General features: G+C 36.8%; 1 protein-coding gene across 7 annotated transcripts in view; it reads right to left on the bottom strand.

Annotated features, from left to right (window-relative positions):
• Positions 1-16,647, bottom strand: part of GSTCD (glutathione S-transferase C-terminal domain containing) — a 133,679-nt gene that overhangs the window by 95,153 nt on the left and 21,879 nt on the right. For all 7 annotated transcript variants that reach the window (XM_060104490.1, XM_060104472.1, XM_060104457.1 and 4 more), the window contains 2 exons: positions 15,913-16,164; positions 11,054-11,147 (listed from right to left, as the gene is read on the bottom strand). In XM_060104490.1, coding sequence (XP_059960473.1) covers positions 11,054-11,147; positions 15,913-16,164 — 346 coding nt within the window. The remainder of the gene's footprint in view (positions 1-11,053; positions 11,148-15,912; positions 16,165-16,647) is intronic.

Here is a 16,647-nt window from a genome sequence, read left to right as displayed (position 1 = left end):
CAAATATGGTCAGGTTTTGAATTTCACAGCTAAGTATAACTTAGAGAAATGAAAAACATTTATGTTAGAGAATTTCTTCTCCAGAAAAGTGGGGAAAAAAACCCCCCAAAAACCTTTGATCTCATTCTCTTGGTATGCTTTTACTATTTTAAGTGCCCAAAAGTTCAAAATGTAACAGCCTTATAGTCTAAAGTTATTCAATATAAATAAAAAAGTGTTGGAGACTATATCCTTACATTGTCTCACTGGAGAATAATTTTTTAAAAGTAGAAAAACAAATATGCTAATTTTGAGTCTCATCGTAAGAATCTAGGACCAGTATTTCAGGAAAAAAAAATTTCTTGAAAGAGACAGTTACTTTTATTTACATTATCAAGATACTTCTACTTCCACTTATATTTGCTAGCATATTTGGCTTAAAGTAGAAGTTTTCATAGCTACCAGATGGTCCAGAGGTATGCACAAATGCTTATATTTGATGTACTCCATGCTAAGGGCCAAAAAATAATTCTTTAGGTTGTAAAAAAAAAAAAAATTAGAAAACTTTGGTCTTGTTCATCTTACTTTGGTGGCAATCAAAGCAGCCCATGCATGCACTATACCAGTTACCTGGAGTAAAACTTCACACCCTGTGGTCCCCAAAGCAGCAGAAGCAGCATTAGTTGATACTTTTTAGAAATGAAAATTCTAAGGGCCTGTTCTCAGACTCTGGGGTAGGGCCCAGCGATCTGTTTTAACGAGCCATCCAAATGATTCCAGTGGATGTCCTAGTTTGAAAAGCAATGGTTTAGGACAATGTAGCATTCTTATACCCTGATTAGAGACCCTAAAACAAACTTTTATGTTTTATTTTCCCCAAAGGAGGGCAATGCTTATATTACAGATGAGACAATTCTTCATTATGGTGAACTTTTAGCATCCCTGGTCTTCTGGCACAAACAGCAATAAATAATGCTATTTACCATATCCTTTAGCATTGGTAAGAACCTTGTTAAGAATCACTGATAGAGGAAAAGGCTCTGTTTAGTCTAGTCCTTCCATTCTCCACATTGGATACAACTCTCTCCAAAGACCTTGACCACACCCTTCCCTTTCATCACTTCTGGAAAAAGAAAGGGTGATCCTGTTGGTTTATAGAAGCATATAACAAAGAGGTCAGGGGAGGGCAGAGACTTTGCACTGAGGCCAACTTTTACTAGTTATATCATGTATCACTGTCTTATTTTATATTTTTTCCTAAGGTCAAGGATCAATCATTCTTTTACACCCCAAATACTCTATGGAAAACAAATGGGGGAAAAAATGGGTATTTACATAAATGATCCTCATCAGTATAAGCTTTTAAATTTAAAAACCTCAGTCATCTATAAGAGCTGTATATAAAGGTTGATAAAAAGAAACATATCACTACTAATTGAATAATCTGCCACTAGGATTGAAAAATGATACATTCCCTTAGAACCATAAATTCAATCAGTGACTTACATATCAGGAATTAAAATATAGCAGTTTGTAATTCTTGTTCTAAGAATTCATACATACCTGTCCCAAGCAAATGAAATCTACTAGGTTTAAAACCCTCTTGAAAGGTGAGATCTTACTACCTCCTTCTAGTAAAACTCTGCCATTAAAATTTTCTTTTATCTCAGCTGATAAGTATATACTCTAAACTGGGGGGCAGGGGGTGAGGGTGAATGAGTGGTTATGTTTAAAGTTTTTAGATACCACCCTTATATCAGTATCCCTAGGAGTTAGTGCTCTCATGTGGCTCAAAAGCAAAACCAACGCCTTATGTATACCTAAGTGGGCCATATTTCGAAGACAGTGGAACTCTGAATATAAGAATAAAACAGATTAAGGGGGCGGAGCATCCTCTCCAGGTACAGGGTACTGAGCACCTCCATCATCACAGTGATCCAGAGCCATGTGGCTGACAGGGTCTTGGTGCTCCAGCCTGGTTTCAGGCCTGAGCCTCCGAGGTGGGAGAGCCGAGTTCAGGACACTGGACCACCAGAGACCTCCTGGCCCCACTTAATATCAATCAGCAAGAGCTCTCCCAGAGACCTTGGTCTCAATGCTAAGACCCAGCCCCACCCAATGGCCACCAAGCTCCAGTGCTGGACGCCCCATGCCAAACAACTATCAAGACAGGAACACAACCCCACCCATTAGCAGAGAGGCTGCCTAAAATCATACTAAGGTCACAGACACCCCAAAACACACCACTGGACGTCGCCCTGCCTACCAGAAAGACAAGATCCAGCCCCACCCACCAGAACACAGGCACCAGTCCCCTCCACCAGGAAGCCTACACAAGCCACTGAACCAACCTTACCCACTGGGGGCAGACAGCAAAAACAATGGGAACTACAAACCTGCAGCCTGCGAAAAGGAGACTCCAAACACAGTAAGTTAAACAAAACGAGAAGACAGAGAAATATGAAGCAGATGAAGGAGCAAGGTAAAAACCCACCAGACCAAACAAACAAAGAGGAAACAGGCAGTCTACCTGAAAAGGAATTCAGAGTAATGATAGTAAAGATGATCCAAAATCTTGGAAATAGAATGGAAAAAATACAAGACATGTTTAACAAGGATGTAGAAGAACTAAGGAACAAACAAACAATGATGAACAACACAATAAATGAAATTAAAAATTCTCTAGAAGGAATCAATAGCAGAATTACTGAGACAGAAGCACAGATAAGTGACCTGGAAGATAAAACAGTGGAAATAACTACCACAGAGCAGAATACAGAAAAAAGAATGAAAAGAACTGAGGACAGTCACAGAGACCTCTGGGACGAAATTAAACACACCAACATTCGAATTATAGGGGTCCCAGAAGAAGAAGAGAAAAAGAAAGGGACTGAGAAAATATTTGAAGAGATTATAGTTGAAAACTTCCCTAACATGAGAAATGAAATAGTCAATCAAGTCCAGGGAGCACAGAGAGTCCCATACAGGATAAATCCAAAGAGAAACATGCCAAGACACATATTAATCAAACTTCCAAAAATTAAATACGAAGAAAAAATATTAAAAGCAGCAAGGGAAAAGCAACAAATAACATACAAGGGAATCCCCATAAGGTTAGCAGCTGATCTTTCAGCAGAAACTCTGCAAGCCAGAAGGGAGTGGCAAGACATATTTAAAGTGATGAAAGGGAAAAACCTACAACCAAGATTACTCTACCCAGCAAGGATCTCATTCAGATTTGACAGAGAAATGAAAACCTTTACAGACAAGCAAAAGTTAAGGGAATTCAGCACCACCAAACCAGCTTTGCAACAAATGCTAAAGATAAAGCAATCCTGAGAAAGAAAAATGGAGGTGGAGGAATCAGGTTCCCTGACTTCAGACTATACTACAAAGCTACAGCAATCAAGACAGTATGGTACTGGAACAAAAACAGAAAGATAGATCAATGGAACAGAATAGAAAGCCCAGAGATAAACCCATACACATATGGTCACCTTATCTGTGATAAAGGAGGCAAGAATATATACTGGAGAAAAGACAGACTCTTCAAGAAGTGGTGCTGGGAACACTGGACACCTACATGTAAAAGAATGAAATTAGAACACTTCCTAACACCATACACAAAAATAAACTCAACATGGATTAAAGACCTAAATGTAAGGCCATACACCATCAAACTCTTAAAGGAAAACATAGGCAGAACACTCTATGACATAAATCACAGCAAGATCCTTTTGGACCCACCTCCTAGGGAAATGGAAATAAAAACAAAAATAAACAAATGGGACCTAATGAAACTTAAAAGCTCTTGCACAGCAAAGGAAACCATAAACAAGATGAAAGGACAACCCTCAGAATGGGAGAAAATATTTGCAAATGAAAGAACTGACAAAAGATTAATCTCCAAAATTTACAAGCAGCTCATGCAGCTCAATATGAAAAAAACAAACAAACCAATCCAAAAATGGGCAGAAGACCTAAATAGATATTTGCCCAAAGAAGATATACAGATTGACAACAATCACATGAAAGGATGCTCAACATCACTAATCACTGGAGAAATGCAAACCAAAACTACAATGAGGTATCACCTCACACCAGTCAGAATGGCCATCATCAAAAAATCTACAAACAGGGGCTTCCTGTTTGGCGCAGTGGTTGAGTGTCCGCCTGCTGATGCAGGTGACGCGGGTTCGTGCCCCAGTCTGCGAGGATCCCACATGCCACAGTGCGGCTTGGCCCGTGAGCCATGGCCGCTGAGCCTGCGCGTCCGGATCCTGTGCTCAGCAACGGGAGAGGCCACAACAGTGAGAGGCCCGCGTACTGAAAAAAATACAAAATCTACAAACAGTAAATGCTGGAGAGCGTGTGAAGAAAAGGGAACCCTCCTGCACTGTTTGTCGGAATGTAAATTGATACAGCCACTATGGAGAACAGTATGGAGGTTCCTTAAAAAACTAAAAATAGCACTACCATATGACCCAGCAATCCCACTACTGGGCATATACCCTGAGAAAACCATAATTCAAAAACAGACATGTACCACAATGTTCATTGCAGCACTATTTACAATAGCCAGGACATGGAAGCAACCTAAGTGTCCATCGACAGTTGAATGGATAAAGATGTGGCATATATATACAATGGAATATTACTCAGCCATAAAAAGAAACGAAATTGAGTTATTTGTAGTGAGGTGAATGGATCTAGAGTCTGTCTTACAGAGTGAAGTCAGAAAGAGGAAAACAAATACCATACGCTAACACATATACAGAATCTAAAAAAAAAAGTGGTTCTGATGAACCTAGGGGCAGGACAGGAATAAAGATGTAGACGTAGAGAATGCACTTGAGGACACGGGGAGGGGGAAGGGTAAGCTGGGACGAAGTGAGAGAGTGGCATGGACATATACACACTACCAAATAGATAGCTAGTGGGAAGCAGCTGCCTAGCACAGGGGGTCAGCTCGGTGCTTTGTGACCACCTAGACAGGGTGGGATAGGGAGGGTGGGAGGGAGACGCAAGAGGGAGGGTATATGGGGATATATGTATATGTATAACTGATTCACTTTGTGATACAGCAGAAACTAACAGAACATTGTAAGGCAATTATACTCCAATAAATATGTTTTTAAAAAAAAGAAGAAAAGAGATTATAAGTGGTACAACACCTAAGCAACTATCTTCTTATTGCCTTTCTCTTCTATAAGGTTATGCTTCTGACTCTCCTCCCTTCTATATGATTGATGTGGTTATTAGGGACTAGGAGCCACTCCTAATACAGGAACCAGCCACGTAAAAACTACTGGAGAACAGAAAGGCCATAGGGAAATATTGATTGAGTGACTTAGAGCAGCTCTATTTTAGGTCTTAAGGCAAAAGACTATACCATTCTTTCTTTCATACTCAGAGGGCAAAAATTCAAAGGTCAAGAACAGAAGGTGTCTCTGGACTTAACAAAATGAGTCTTCAGGCTCACAGTATTTATCCTAGTTCATTAGAGTAAGAAATCACAGGTATTTGAGGACAACGGGTAGTAGAGAACATGAAATTGCCTGGATCTTCTCAGTGCAGGGAAATGTTGGTTGAAGATTTTCTATCAGGGGACATGATTAATTAAATTTTTTTTTAAGCTTTGATAATTTATTGAGGAAAAAAAAACTAACTGTGGGCCAAATTGACCTTCTGCAGGCCAGAGTCAGCCTTTGAGCATGCCCAGTTAGGGCTTCTGCAGTAGCCCACTGGTGAGGGATTCTGGGGAGTACATGGGGCCACGTCTGAAGGGCCGTGGCTGGCTAAGGAGCTTGGGCTTCATCCTTTAGGACCTGGAAACACGTCCTGGAAGTCTTCCCCGGCCCGAGATGGAATTTCTCCTCCCTCAGCACCTCATACCCCTCTCACGGTGCACCCTGGCATTAGTATCCCTTTTATACAAGTGTGTCTGTCCTGCTGGACTTGGATGTGAACGTCTGCTTCATCTTCCTGTCCCCTGTCCTGCCCATTGCTGAACCATTCCAGGGTCAGTGTCGGCAAGAGTGTGATTCTCTGACTTTCCAAGATGGCGGCTTTTCTCATTTGTGTACTAGTGGTGGGTGCTCCTTGGGAGGAGAAGGTCGAAGTGGGCTCAGGGCTGGATGTCATCACACATGGTGTCTCTCCCCCAGGATCTGGCTGCAGAAGCCAGGATGAAGGTGGCCTGCATCACAGAGCAGGTCTTGACCCTGGTCAACAAGAGACTAGGTCTCTACCATCACTTTGATGAGACAGTCAATAGGTACAAACAATAGGTACCCTCAATTCAAAGATGAAAATAACTGCAAACAAATTGGAACTCAACTTAGTAGGTGTATTTTTCACAGAGATATGGGTAAAGCAACTCTTAAATTACTGTCCATATATTCTAGGACTGAACAAATGAGCAAATACATAGGTGATGTTCGGTGCTATAATTTTTACTGTTGGAAAAGGTAGATACAGATACTGAATTCAGAAAAACTAGGAAAAATCTTGTGGTATTGGATTGGAATTAGAGGTATCAGCATAAACTCATGATTTTCAATATATGTAGATAATAGACATAGATATATAGATATAGTAGATATTGATGTGTATGATTATGTATGTGTGTGTATGTAGATGTATGTATACATACAGCTATTTCCTAATGAATCTGTCTATATATACATCTCTCTACCAAGAGAACCTAGAAGCAATACTGTTAGCAATGAGCGTACCTAGTGCCCAAATCTTAGTTTCTAAATACTATTCTCTACTAAAAGAAACAAGGGCTCCTTGGAGAAACAGTTGATTCTATGGCTGAGGCAGGGAAATGACAAAATGAGCCTGTAATTATTTTGTTATGCCAGAAATTAAGGACATGATCATAGAATGATTGGGGCATTTCCAAAGGATCAGGAGCCAGCTTGAAGGCACCTACAACCTGGGACAACTTGAGCACTGAAATAAATAATGACAGTGATGTATTATAACGTATTTAATAAAACAAAAATTCATGAGTCAAAAGAAGGAAGGAAAAGAAAGAAAGAAAGAAAGAAAGAAAGAAAGAAGGGAAGAAAGACAAAAAGGAGAAAGAAGACTTTCTTACAGTAGAGTGGCAACTAATAAATATAGAATATGAATGAGTTGAAAAATCACTATTTTGCAACTATCACAAGCAAGAAAGCATCCAACGAATATAAATTGGTGAGTGAAAGTTTGAAAAGAAACAAGTTATTATGTAGTCTGGAATATCTCCCCATGAACTACTTATTAATTCAGTAGAGCAAAATAGTAACATTAGAGTAGAGACACCTGGCAGACCCCACCTTAACCAAATGATTAAAGTTAACATCACTGGGCCCAAACAGACATAATATGCCTCCTGATAATGAGGCACCGAGAAGGACACAACATCGTTTCTGTGTTGTTCCTGCCCAAAATGCGTAACTTTAATCTAATCATGAGGAAACATCAGACAAATCCATACTGAGAAATATTCTATAAAAAACTGGCCTGAACTCTTCAAAAAAGATCACGGTATAAAAGACAAAGAAAGGCTGAGAAACTGTTTCACATTAAAGGAAATTAAAGAGACATGACAACTAAATGTACTACCATCTACTGAACTGAATAGTAGACAGTAGTATGTACTGAATTAAATATCCTATTTTGATCATTGTAATATGGCTATATAAGAAAATGTTCTTGTTCTTAAAGGAGACAGTTAAGTATTTAGAAGTGAAGAGTCATGACGTCTGCAACTTACTCCTCAAAAGTCCATTTAAAGATATGTAATAATAATATTAACAATGACAACTATAAGAATGATAATGTAAATTAAATATTCAGTTCTGTTTTCTTAAAACTAAATAATCCCAATTATTTTAGCCTTTTAAATCTATATGAGACAAAAATGTTGCATGGTTTAAGTAGAAACTTGGGAAGTTAAAAAAAGGATATATAGTCTCAATCCAATTCAATTTAATAAAAAATTATTGAGGACCTATCTATCCACAGGAGTCCTATATTTAAAGAGCTCACAGTTTATTGGAGAAGGAAAACATGCATGTAAACTAGTATAACAGAAGTATTCTATAAGTATCGAAATGAAGTATAAGAAAGTACTAAAGGAATGTTGGGAGAAAATGATTGACTACTGACTACTACAGACTGACTACTATATTAGTATTATTTAACATTTACTATTTATAGTTAGGCACTGTACTGTTTTATATATTAATTCATTGAATGTACTAACAATCTTATGAGGTAGGTAGTATTATTATCCCCATTCTACAGATGAGGCCATTGAGGTACAGAGAATTGCCAGGTGAGAAAACAGAGAATTCAGACATTCTCAGTAGAGAATCTGGCCACAGGTTACCTAGCTAGCTAGTAGCCCAAGTTTCAAACTCAGGCAGGCTGACTCCATAATCCATGAAGAAGGCTTAATGAAGGAAGCAGCATTTGAGTTAATCCTTAAAAGATGATTATAATTTCAGTGGAATGGGAAGAAGAAAGAAGACTATGTAAGGCTGGAGGAAAAATAACGGTGAAGGCAGGGAGACAGTAAATATAGATTGTATAAGGAACAGCAAAAAGTTCAGGGGATGTTATGTAAGATGTAGGGAGAGAAATGGGTGAGAGCAGAGGATAAGAGACTAGACAGGCTTATGAAATATATTAGACTCCATCATGAGAATTAATATAATATAGTCTTTGATGGTAAAGAAGCTGATTCTTATAATATGCACCACAATCTTGATGTAACTCAATACAGTCAGTATAAGGAGTCAGTCTGTGAAATATCCAAATGAACCAGGTACCAATAATACCTTATTACAATTCAATTTCTCCTAAAAGACAGTACCAGAGCACAAATCATGAGAACACATTCATAGTGACCTCTGCCCCTCTATGTGAATAATTTCATTTCACAAAGATCCTATGACTATGCAATATTGAAATTGCCAGAACTGAAAACAGAACATCTAAAATGCCACAATTCTACCTTAGTTTAACAAGACTATAAACATTTAGGAAACAGTAAATGAAATGTGAGTACACCATGTAGCCTTGCTGTTATAGCTCCATCTTTGTCATAATATTTATGAAAACAAGGTGATCCAATTAAAGGGATATAATGAGTAATATATTCCATGAGCTCCATTAGATATGCACTTCTAACCAGTAAAATGACTAGACACGAATGCTTAATGTCAACTTTGAGTTGTTAGCAGGTGTAATTGAGTCCTCACACTAATAAGTGAAAATATTATTTTGCCTTCATAGTAGACATTATAGACAAAGCAAAGCATGTGGCACTTAAAAGCTGTTTTAATTTTTAATATAAATATTAATAAAAATATGACTTTTATTTAGTAAATTATAGGTTTAACCCATTCAGAATCTATACTATAACTGAAGAGTATAGAAAATCTAATGGCACATAAAAACAAACATTTAAGCTTTGTAAAATGTCAAAAAAATTTTAAAGTAAAACATTAACAAATTCATTAGTGACTATTTTTTATATATTTAATAAAAGACAGAAAATAGATTTCATTTTTATACAAATATCTTCGCAACAGAGTTCTTAACTATCCAACATAATCTTCTTCCATTTTGGAACAATACTAAAGTATTTCCTCGACTGACAGAACAGAATTGATTAGTAATAAGATACAGGCAATATCAGGAAGCATCATAGAAGAGAAGAATATGAAAAAGGAAGGCAAATGATTTCAAAGAACATTTGAAAAATCAAAACATATTTGGATTAGTATAAAACTAAAGAATACATGAACAATTAAAGAAATAGAACATTGAGCTAAAAAAAATTCTTCACCTAAAAATACCTAAAATGGCATTTAAAATTCAACAATCATCCTTTACATGCCTAACTGGACTTCTGAGAGCAAGGAAAATCCATAGGGCCTTAAAAAGGGGGAAAGGAACTAAAAAGTAGTATAATAATCTTGAACTGACACTATAGCTCCCTGGAGGGTATTTGCTGACAATAGAGATCTAGGCTTTAACAGCAAGACAAAGAAGATAGGCTAGTCCTTGATCCCTAGCATGGTGGAGAGTTGAAACTAATATCACTACATGAAAGCAGAAACCTTGAAAAGCTATATTCATTATGAAAAAATGCATTAAAAAAAAGAGTTCTACCCAAAGCAAAGGAAGGTGAAAAAAGTTAACTTTTCTGTTTAAACCTCAGTTCCAGACAGAAAAGGCTGAAGGAATCTCAACCTGAAAAAATAATGTTAAGTTCTAGTGCCTTAAGTTAAATACTTTAAGATGTCTGGCATAAACAAACATAAATCCTTTCTATGGGAATTCATTCCTATCCCAGGCCCCACAAGATTCCAAGATTTAAATAATCCATAAAATCAATTTATAATCTAAAATTACAGAACTAATAGGGATATGAGACACCAGCAGTGAAGTCAACAGAAACAATAAACAGCAGAATTAGACCTCTATGGACATCAGCTATTAGAAATAATAAATACAGAATATAAAATCACTATGTTTAAACAATTATAAAAAGAGGAAACTGAAACATGAACAAGGAAAAGTTTATTATCAAAACAAATATAGTTTTTAGCAATAAAAATATTATTTAACTAAAAATCTAACTATCAAAATATTTTTTCAAACAATATTTTAAACAATTGGAAATGATTATGAACTGGTTATTAGATGATGAAGGAATTTTTGTTGATTCTTATAAAGCGTGATAATGACGTGATTATTTAAGATGTCAATATTTTTTAGATGTGTGTACTATAGTATGATGTGTTATCTGGGATAGGCTTCAAAATACTTCAGCAAAGAAAAAAAAAGGAACAGATGAACCAGTGTAGGAAAATATGAGAAATATTAAATCAGAGCAATGTGTATCCGTAAAATTTTGTAATAAAAATAAAATGAAAACTCAGTGGATAGTATGATCAGAATATTAGATATAGACAAAGAGAGAACTAGAGAACTAGAAGATGGATCTGAAGAGGGTATCCAGATTATGAGTAAAATTTAAAGGATAAAAAAAAAAAAACAACCTTACCTTCCTTTGGGCTCACTGCTGCAGGAAGAGTATCCCAATCAAGGGTCCAAGTAGGGCAAGGGTGGGGAGAAAACATCACTTCAATGCCTTTTTCCTAGAAAAGGAGATAGGCCCTTTCCAAATTAATAAATTAATAAAATCCTGTTATGTTCTAGAAGACCAAATTTCTATTTTTTACACTGGCAAGGAGGGACACAGATTTTAATAATCATCAAGTATTCCTCAAAATAGTTAGTTACATAAGAAATATATGTTGAGTTTCTTAATAGCATGGTTACTTTCCTATTAAATTATTATTAAATTTCCTATTTAAATTATTACCTGAAGTGACACAGAAGTAATAAGCTACTTAGAAATATTGTGTGTCAAAGAGAAATGTCACCTGAGAATAAAAGTTTTGTCAAAAACAATCCACATAATCAAAACTTACTCTGTATATGTCCATCAAGTTCTGTCTTGGATTATACAAAAATTGCCACAGCCTAGGAGCTATATTCACAGAATCAAAAAGTCCCTACTTTAACACTCACCCCCAAATATCATCCATACTAGTCTTTTACAAGTATCTACAAAGTCTCTAGAAAAGGATCCCTTTGTTTTAACCAAATGGTTCCCAACATTTTTTTTTCCACCATTTAAAAAAATGATCATCCCTCTTCCATATATAAAACAATTCTCAGGTTCCTTCCTCATGTTAAAAGTTATACATTTAGGGCCTCCCTGGTGGCGCAGTGGTTGGGAGTCCGCCTGCCGATGCAGGGGACGCGGGTTCGTGCCCCGATCCCGGAGGATCCCACGTGTCGCGGAGCGGCTGGGCCCGCGAGCCATGGCCGCGGGGCCTGTGTGTCCGGAGCCTGTGCTCCGCAACGGGAGAGGCCACAGCAGTGAGAGGCCCGCGTACAGCAAAAAAAAAAAAAAAAAAAAAAAAAAAAAAAAAAAAAAAAAAGTTATACATTTATTTATTTGATCTACAGACAGTGGCATGGCATACACATGGATTCCCAGAACCTTTCCAATCACATTCTGTGTCCACAGCCTACAGGATAGATATCCATGGTTCAGGAAATTTTTTTATCTGAGGGAATATCCTATTCAAAAGAAAAATCCTTGAAAATCTATCATTAGCCCCTTTGTATCGGTTAGATCGTGAGATTACTTTCCATTATGAAAACTAGCTGAATTTCAGTGCCAAAGGAAACAGTACAAAAATTCTTTTGTTGGGGTAGAGCTATAGCTACAAGTATAGAGGTCTAGAGTACTTACCCCCTCCAGAAAGATAAACACATCTCTCTGACATCATCTACCTCTCTCCTATCTCCCTTAGTCTAGCCATATTGAACTTCCCACTATTCCTCATTTCACCACACTTATTCCTAACTTAGAGTCTTCCATAAAATACAACTATATTGAGATATAATTTCTATGCCATAAAAATCTGTCCCTTTACAGCATACAATACAATGGTTTTTAAAATATTCACAGCTGTGAATCACCACTATCTAATTTGAGAACATTTTCATCACCTCAAAAAGGTGTCCCATACCCATTAGCAGACACTCTCCATTCTCTCCCCAAAGCTCCCTGCTCTAGGCAGCTACTGATCCACTTTCCGTCTCTGTAGATTTGCTCAGGGTCTTCTTACTAGCTGGATCCTCTTAGAACACTTCATCCAAATCTTCAAATGTTCATTCAGGTCATTTGCTCAATGTCTTCACCTAGTCAGATAAGCCTTCCTGACCACCTTATCTAAAAAATGATCCTGACCTCAATCATCTGCACCCCCCTCATCCCACATTATTTTTTTATAGCATTTATCAATACCTAATATGTTATACATTTATTTGTGGTTTTTCTTTATTTACCTCCCCCACCAGAATGTAAGCTCCATGAAGGCAGTCCAATTTGTTCTTCATACATCCAACATTCAGAACAATGTCTGGTGTTTAGTAGACACATGTACATTTTTTGACTGGATACATAAATTTAAAACCTCTAGAGAATAAGGGAGATTTTGGAGGCAAGATTGTGCATAAGAAAACAGAAGGAAAGAAAGGCGAGATGTGAGCGTTCCTAAGAAAAACTTTCCTACTTTACACATCTGCTTAGGGCCAATTTCATGTGTCCTCACTGCAATTGGCAAAAAAGAAAAAAAAAAAAAAGCAAACACAAAAAAACAACAAAAAAAACCTGACTATACAGAAATGAGAAGTTACAGTATAAAAAAATTAATACATTCATAGAATATGTTGATTTGATATAATATTGTCTTTCAAATATATGACAATAGAGAAACATGTAAGTAGCAAAAACAATGCCCTATTAAAAAGGAAAATGTTACTATGGTGAACTTCTTTAATAAGGTTGGAAAAGTGAAAAAGAAAAAAAAAAAGAAAATGTATTGTATCCAATATACACTATCAAGTTAGAATTACATGAAAATTGAAATGATAACTTTTTAGATTTGAACATTCCGTTCTTATAAAATTGCAGATGTGATGTCCTAGTCAACTTTTATACAATCGTAAAATTTAAAATCAGAAATGACTTGTACAAAGTGTGTACTACACTCTCCTAATTTATAAAAGGAGAAATTGAGACCCTATGGTTAAGTGACTTACTGAAGGTAAGAATGTTAGCTTGACTACAAGCTGGGACTAGAACCCAAGTCACCTGGTCTCTAGTATAGCCTTCCCATGGACTGTTCCCAAGCCAATGACTGAGAGTCTCGGGCTCAGAGACTGAGTGGCAGACCATTTTTGAGAAATATGGAACTCTCTGACAGATGACTCAGGCTCAAGGATTCCCCACTAGCTTGACAAAACTTTCTTAGAACTGCACTGAAGTCTGACTTTTCTGATCCAACCTTCCTTCCTTTCCCATTTTCACGCACAGGGATCAAAACTGCACAGCGTTCTGAAGGCTCCCGCAGCCTCCTCTGGCTCCCTCCCCACTTTCCCTCACAGATGTTCCCCTCAGTATACCTCTTGCCCATCTAACCCCATCTTGGAGTTTGCTTCTTGAGGACCTGAACTAACATATCCCCTGTAAATTAAAAATTCAGGATTCCTTTATATTTTTTATATTATTACAAAAGGGCTTATTTTTATAATTTTTTATTGTCCATATGTATTTTATTTATTTTTTTAAATTGGGGTATAGTTGTTTTACAATGTTGTGTTAGTTTCTACTGTACAATTGTTTATTAACTTTTTTCTGAATTTAAATTCTAGTCACCTGTCTTTTTATTTTATTTTATTTTATTTTGCGGTACGTGGGCCTCTCACTGTTGTGGAGCACAGGCTCCGGACGCGCAGGCTCAGGGGCCATGGCTCACGGGCCCAGCCGCTCCGTGGCATGTGGGATCTTCCCGGACCTGGGAACGAACCCGTGTCCCCCGCACCGGCAGGCGGGCTCTCAACCACTGCGCCACCAGGGAAGCCCCACCTGTCTCTTTTTTTTTTTTTTTTTTTTGCCGTACGCGGGCCTCTCACTGTTGTGGCCTCTCCCGTTGCGGAGCACAGGATCCGGATGCGCAGGCTCAGCGGCCATGGCTCACGGGCCCAGCCGCTCCGCGGCATATGGGATCCTCCCAGACCGGGGCACGAACCCGTATCCCCTGCATCGGCAGGCGGACTCTCAACCACTGCGCCACCAGGGAGGCCCTCTTTTTTATAGATATTTTAAAATGTATCAAATGCAAATGTCTTTCCTAATGTCATTTTATTGCTGGAAAAGCACAGGTAGAAAAGTTTGAATTACCAATCTTTTTTTCAAGACTGCATAAGTATGAATTAAAATAAAAGTACAGATTTTTGGTTTGTTGAAATTTTTAAAATTAGTATTTTAATACAAGAGTACTCTCCTGACAATTATTTTTTAAAAAACACTCAGGAGGTAAAAGAGAGATCGCTGAGCAGTATAACCATCTGATCAAGACACATCAAACTTTGGACCTGCTTTGATATCTTCTATAATCAACTGTACCATCTGTTTCATTGTTTCATCACTAGGCTAACAAAGCTTAGCTGAAGATATAAGGGGCTGGTGTCACTACTAATATCTTCTGCTTTTCTAAATCAGCAAACTTTCTGTTAACTATAGAACTCAAATACTTCCTAACCCAAGTTGAAAAATACAATGATTTTCTTTCCAATACAACTCAGATGACTAGCTCAAATTACTTCATGAATTTTCTATTCGAATAAATCTTCAAACAGTCTAAGTTAAAAGCAAAACATTTTCGCAGATTGTTTTGAATGATAGAGAAAAGAAAGCCTATTGGTGAAAACTTTTACACTTAGTACTATTAGAAACAAATTATGCTGCGAAGAGAGAAAAATAAATCATGTGCTCTTATTACATAAAAAGTCATAAAATCAAAGAATAAAGTAAAAACAGAATTCAAAGAATTCAAAAATCTTAAATTTAGACAAAACCTTGGAAAATATATTGAGATAATCATCTTCATATTTCTTTAATTCAAATCATCACCTCAAAATTAAGAAACTGAGAAACCAGTTCCTTGCAACAGAAAAACATCGGTTAAGACAATAAACTTGACCAGGTGTGATATGACTTTGGTGTCTCGAATATAAAAACAAAAAATTCTGAGAAAAATACTCTTAAAAATATATATTCTGACTTGTTTGGCTCCAAAGACACATAATATTAAAAATCTTCAATTTACTATATTTCACTTAAATCCAAAGACTAGCAGAAATATTCATTGGTCAAGAGAGATATAAATAAAATTTATAAAATGTAAAAACAAAAATGTTATACAAGTTGGGGTAAAATGCTCAGCAACTTTATCACATGAAATCTTTCAAACAAAATTTTAATAAAAACAATTTAATTACCATTAACTTAGTCATAGTGGGTCTTGGTCCTCCTATAAATGAAGGATCATTTTGCTCCTCTGCACATGGGACCTCATCTAAGCTTGGTTGCTGTTCATTCGAGGTGGTCTGTAATTCTGGTAAATTGAGAAATTGGATCCCACACTGAGAAGCTGTTGTTTTTACTCTTGGCACTTCCTGAATTCTCTGGTACCAGGCAGCCAGCAGTGGAAATTCTACCAGCTTTTCAGAAAGTTTCTTGCAGATAATTACCTAGGCAATTACAAAGAACAAAACACATTATTATATAATTTTTGTTTGTTATAAGAGCTGATTGAGGTAACTTTACATACCATAAAACTCACACATTTAAAGAATGAGTTTTAGTAAATTTATACAGTTGCACAACCACCACCATAATCCAGTACCATTACACTCAACGTCACACCAAAAAGTTCCCTTGTGACCATTTGCAATCAGTCTCTGCTCCACAGTCAGTTGTAGGCAATCTATGATCTGCTTTTCATGTGTATAACTCTGTCTTTTCTAAAATTTCACATATTTAAATGGAATCACAAAATGTGCCTTTTTTCACTTAGCAATATGATTTTGAGATCCATCCATGTAGTTGCATTTATCAGTAGTTTGTTTCTGTTTATTATGATGCAGCATTTAAAGTAAGGCTTTTATTTATTCAAATTAGAAGCATTTGAAACCATTACCCCTGATGTAAATTAATATGTTTATTTTCTCTTG

The sequence above is a fragment of the Mesoplodon densirostris genome, chromosome 1 (assembly GCF_025265405.1).
Source record: "Mesoplodon densirostris isolate mMesDen1 chromosome 1, mMesDen1 primary haplotype, whole genome shotgun sequence".
NCBI lineage: Eukaryota > Metazoa > Chordata > Mammalia > Artiodactyla > Ziphiidae > Mesoplodon > Mesoplodon densirostris.
The sequence above is the reverse complement of the archived record's forward strand: the minus strand, read 5'-3'. Positions and strand labels throughout refer to the sequence as shown.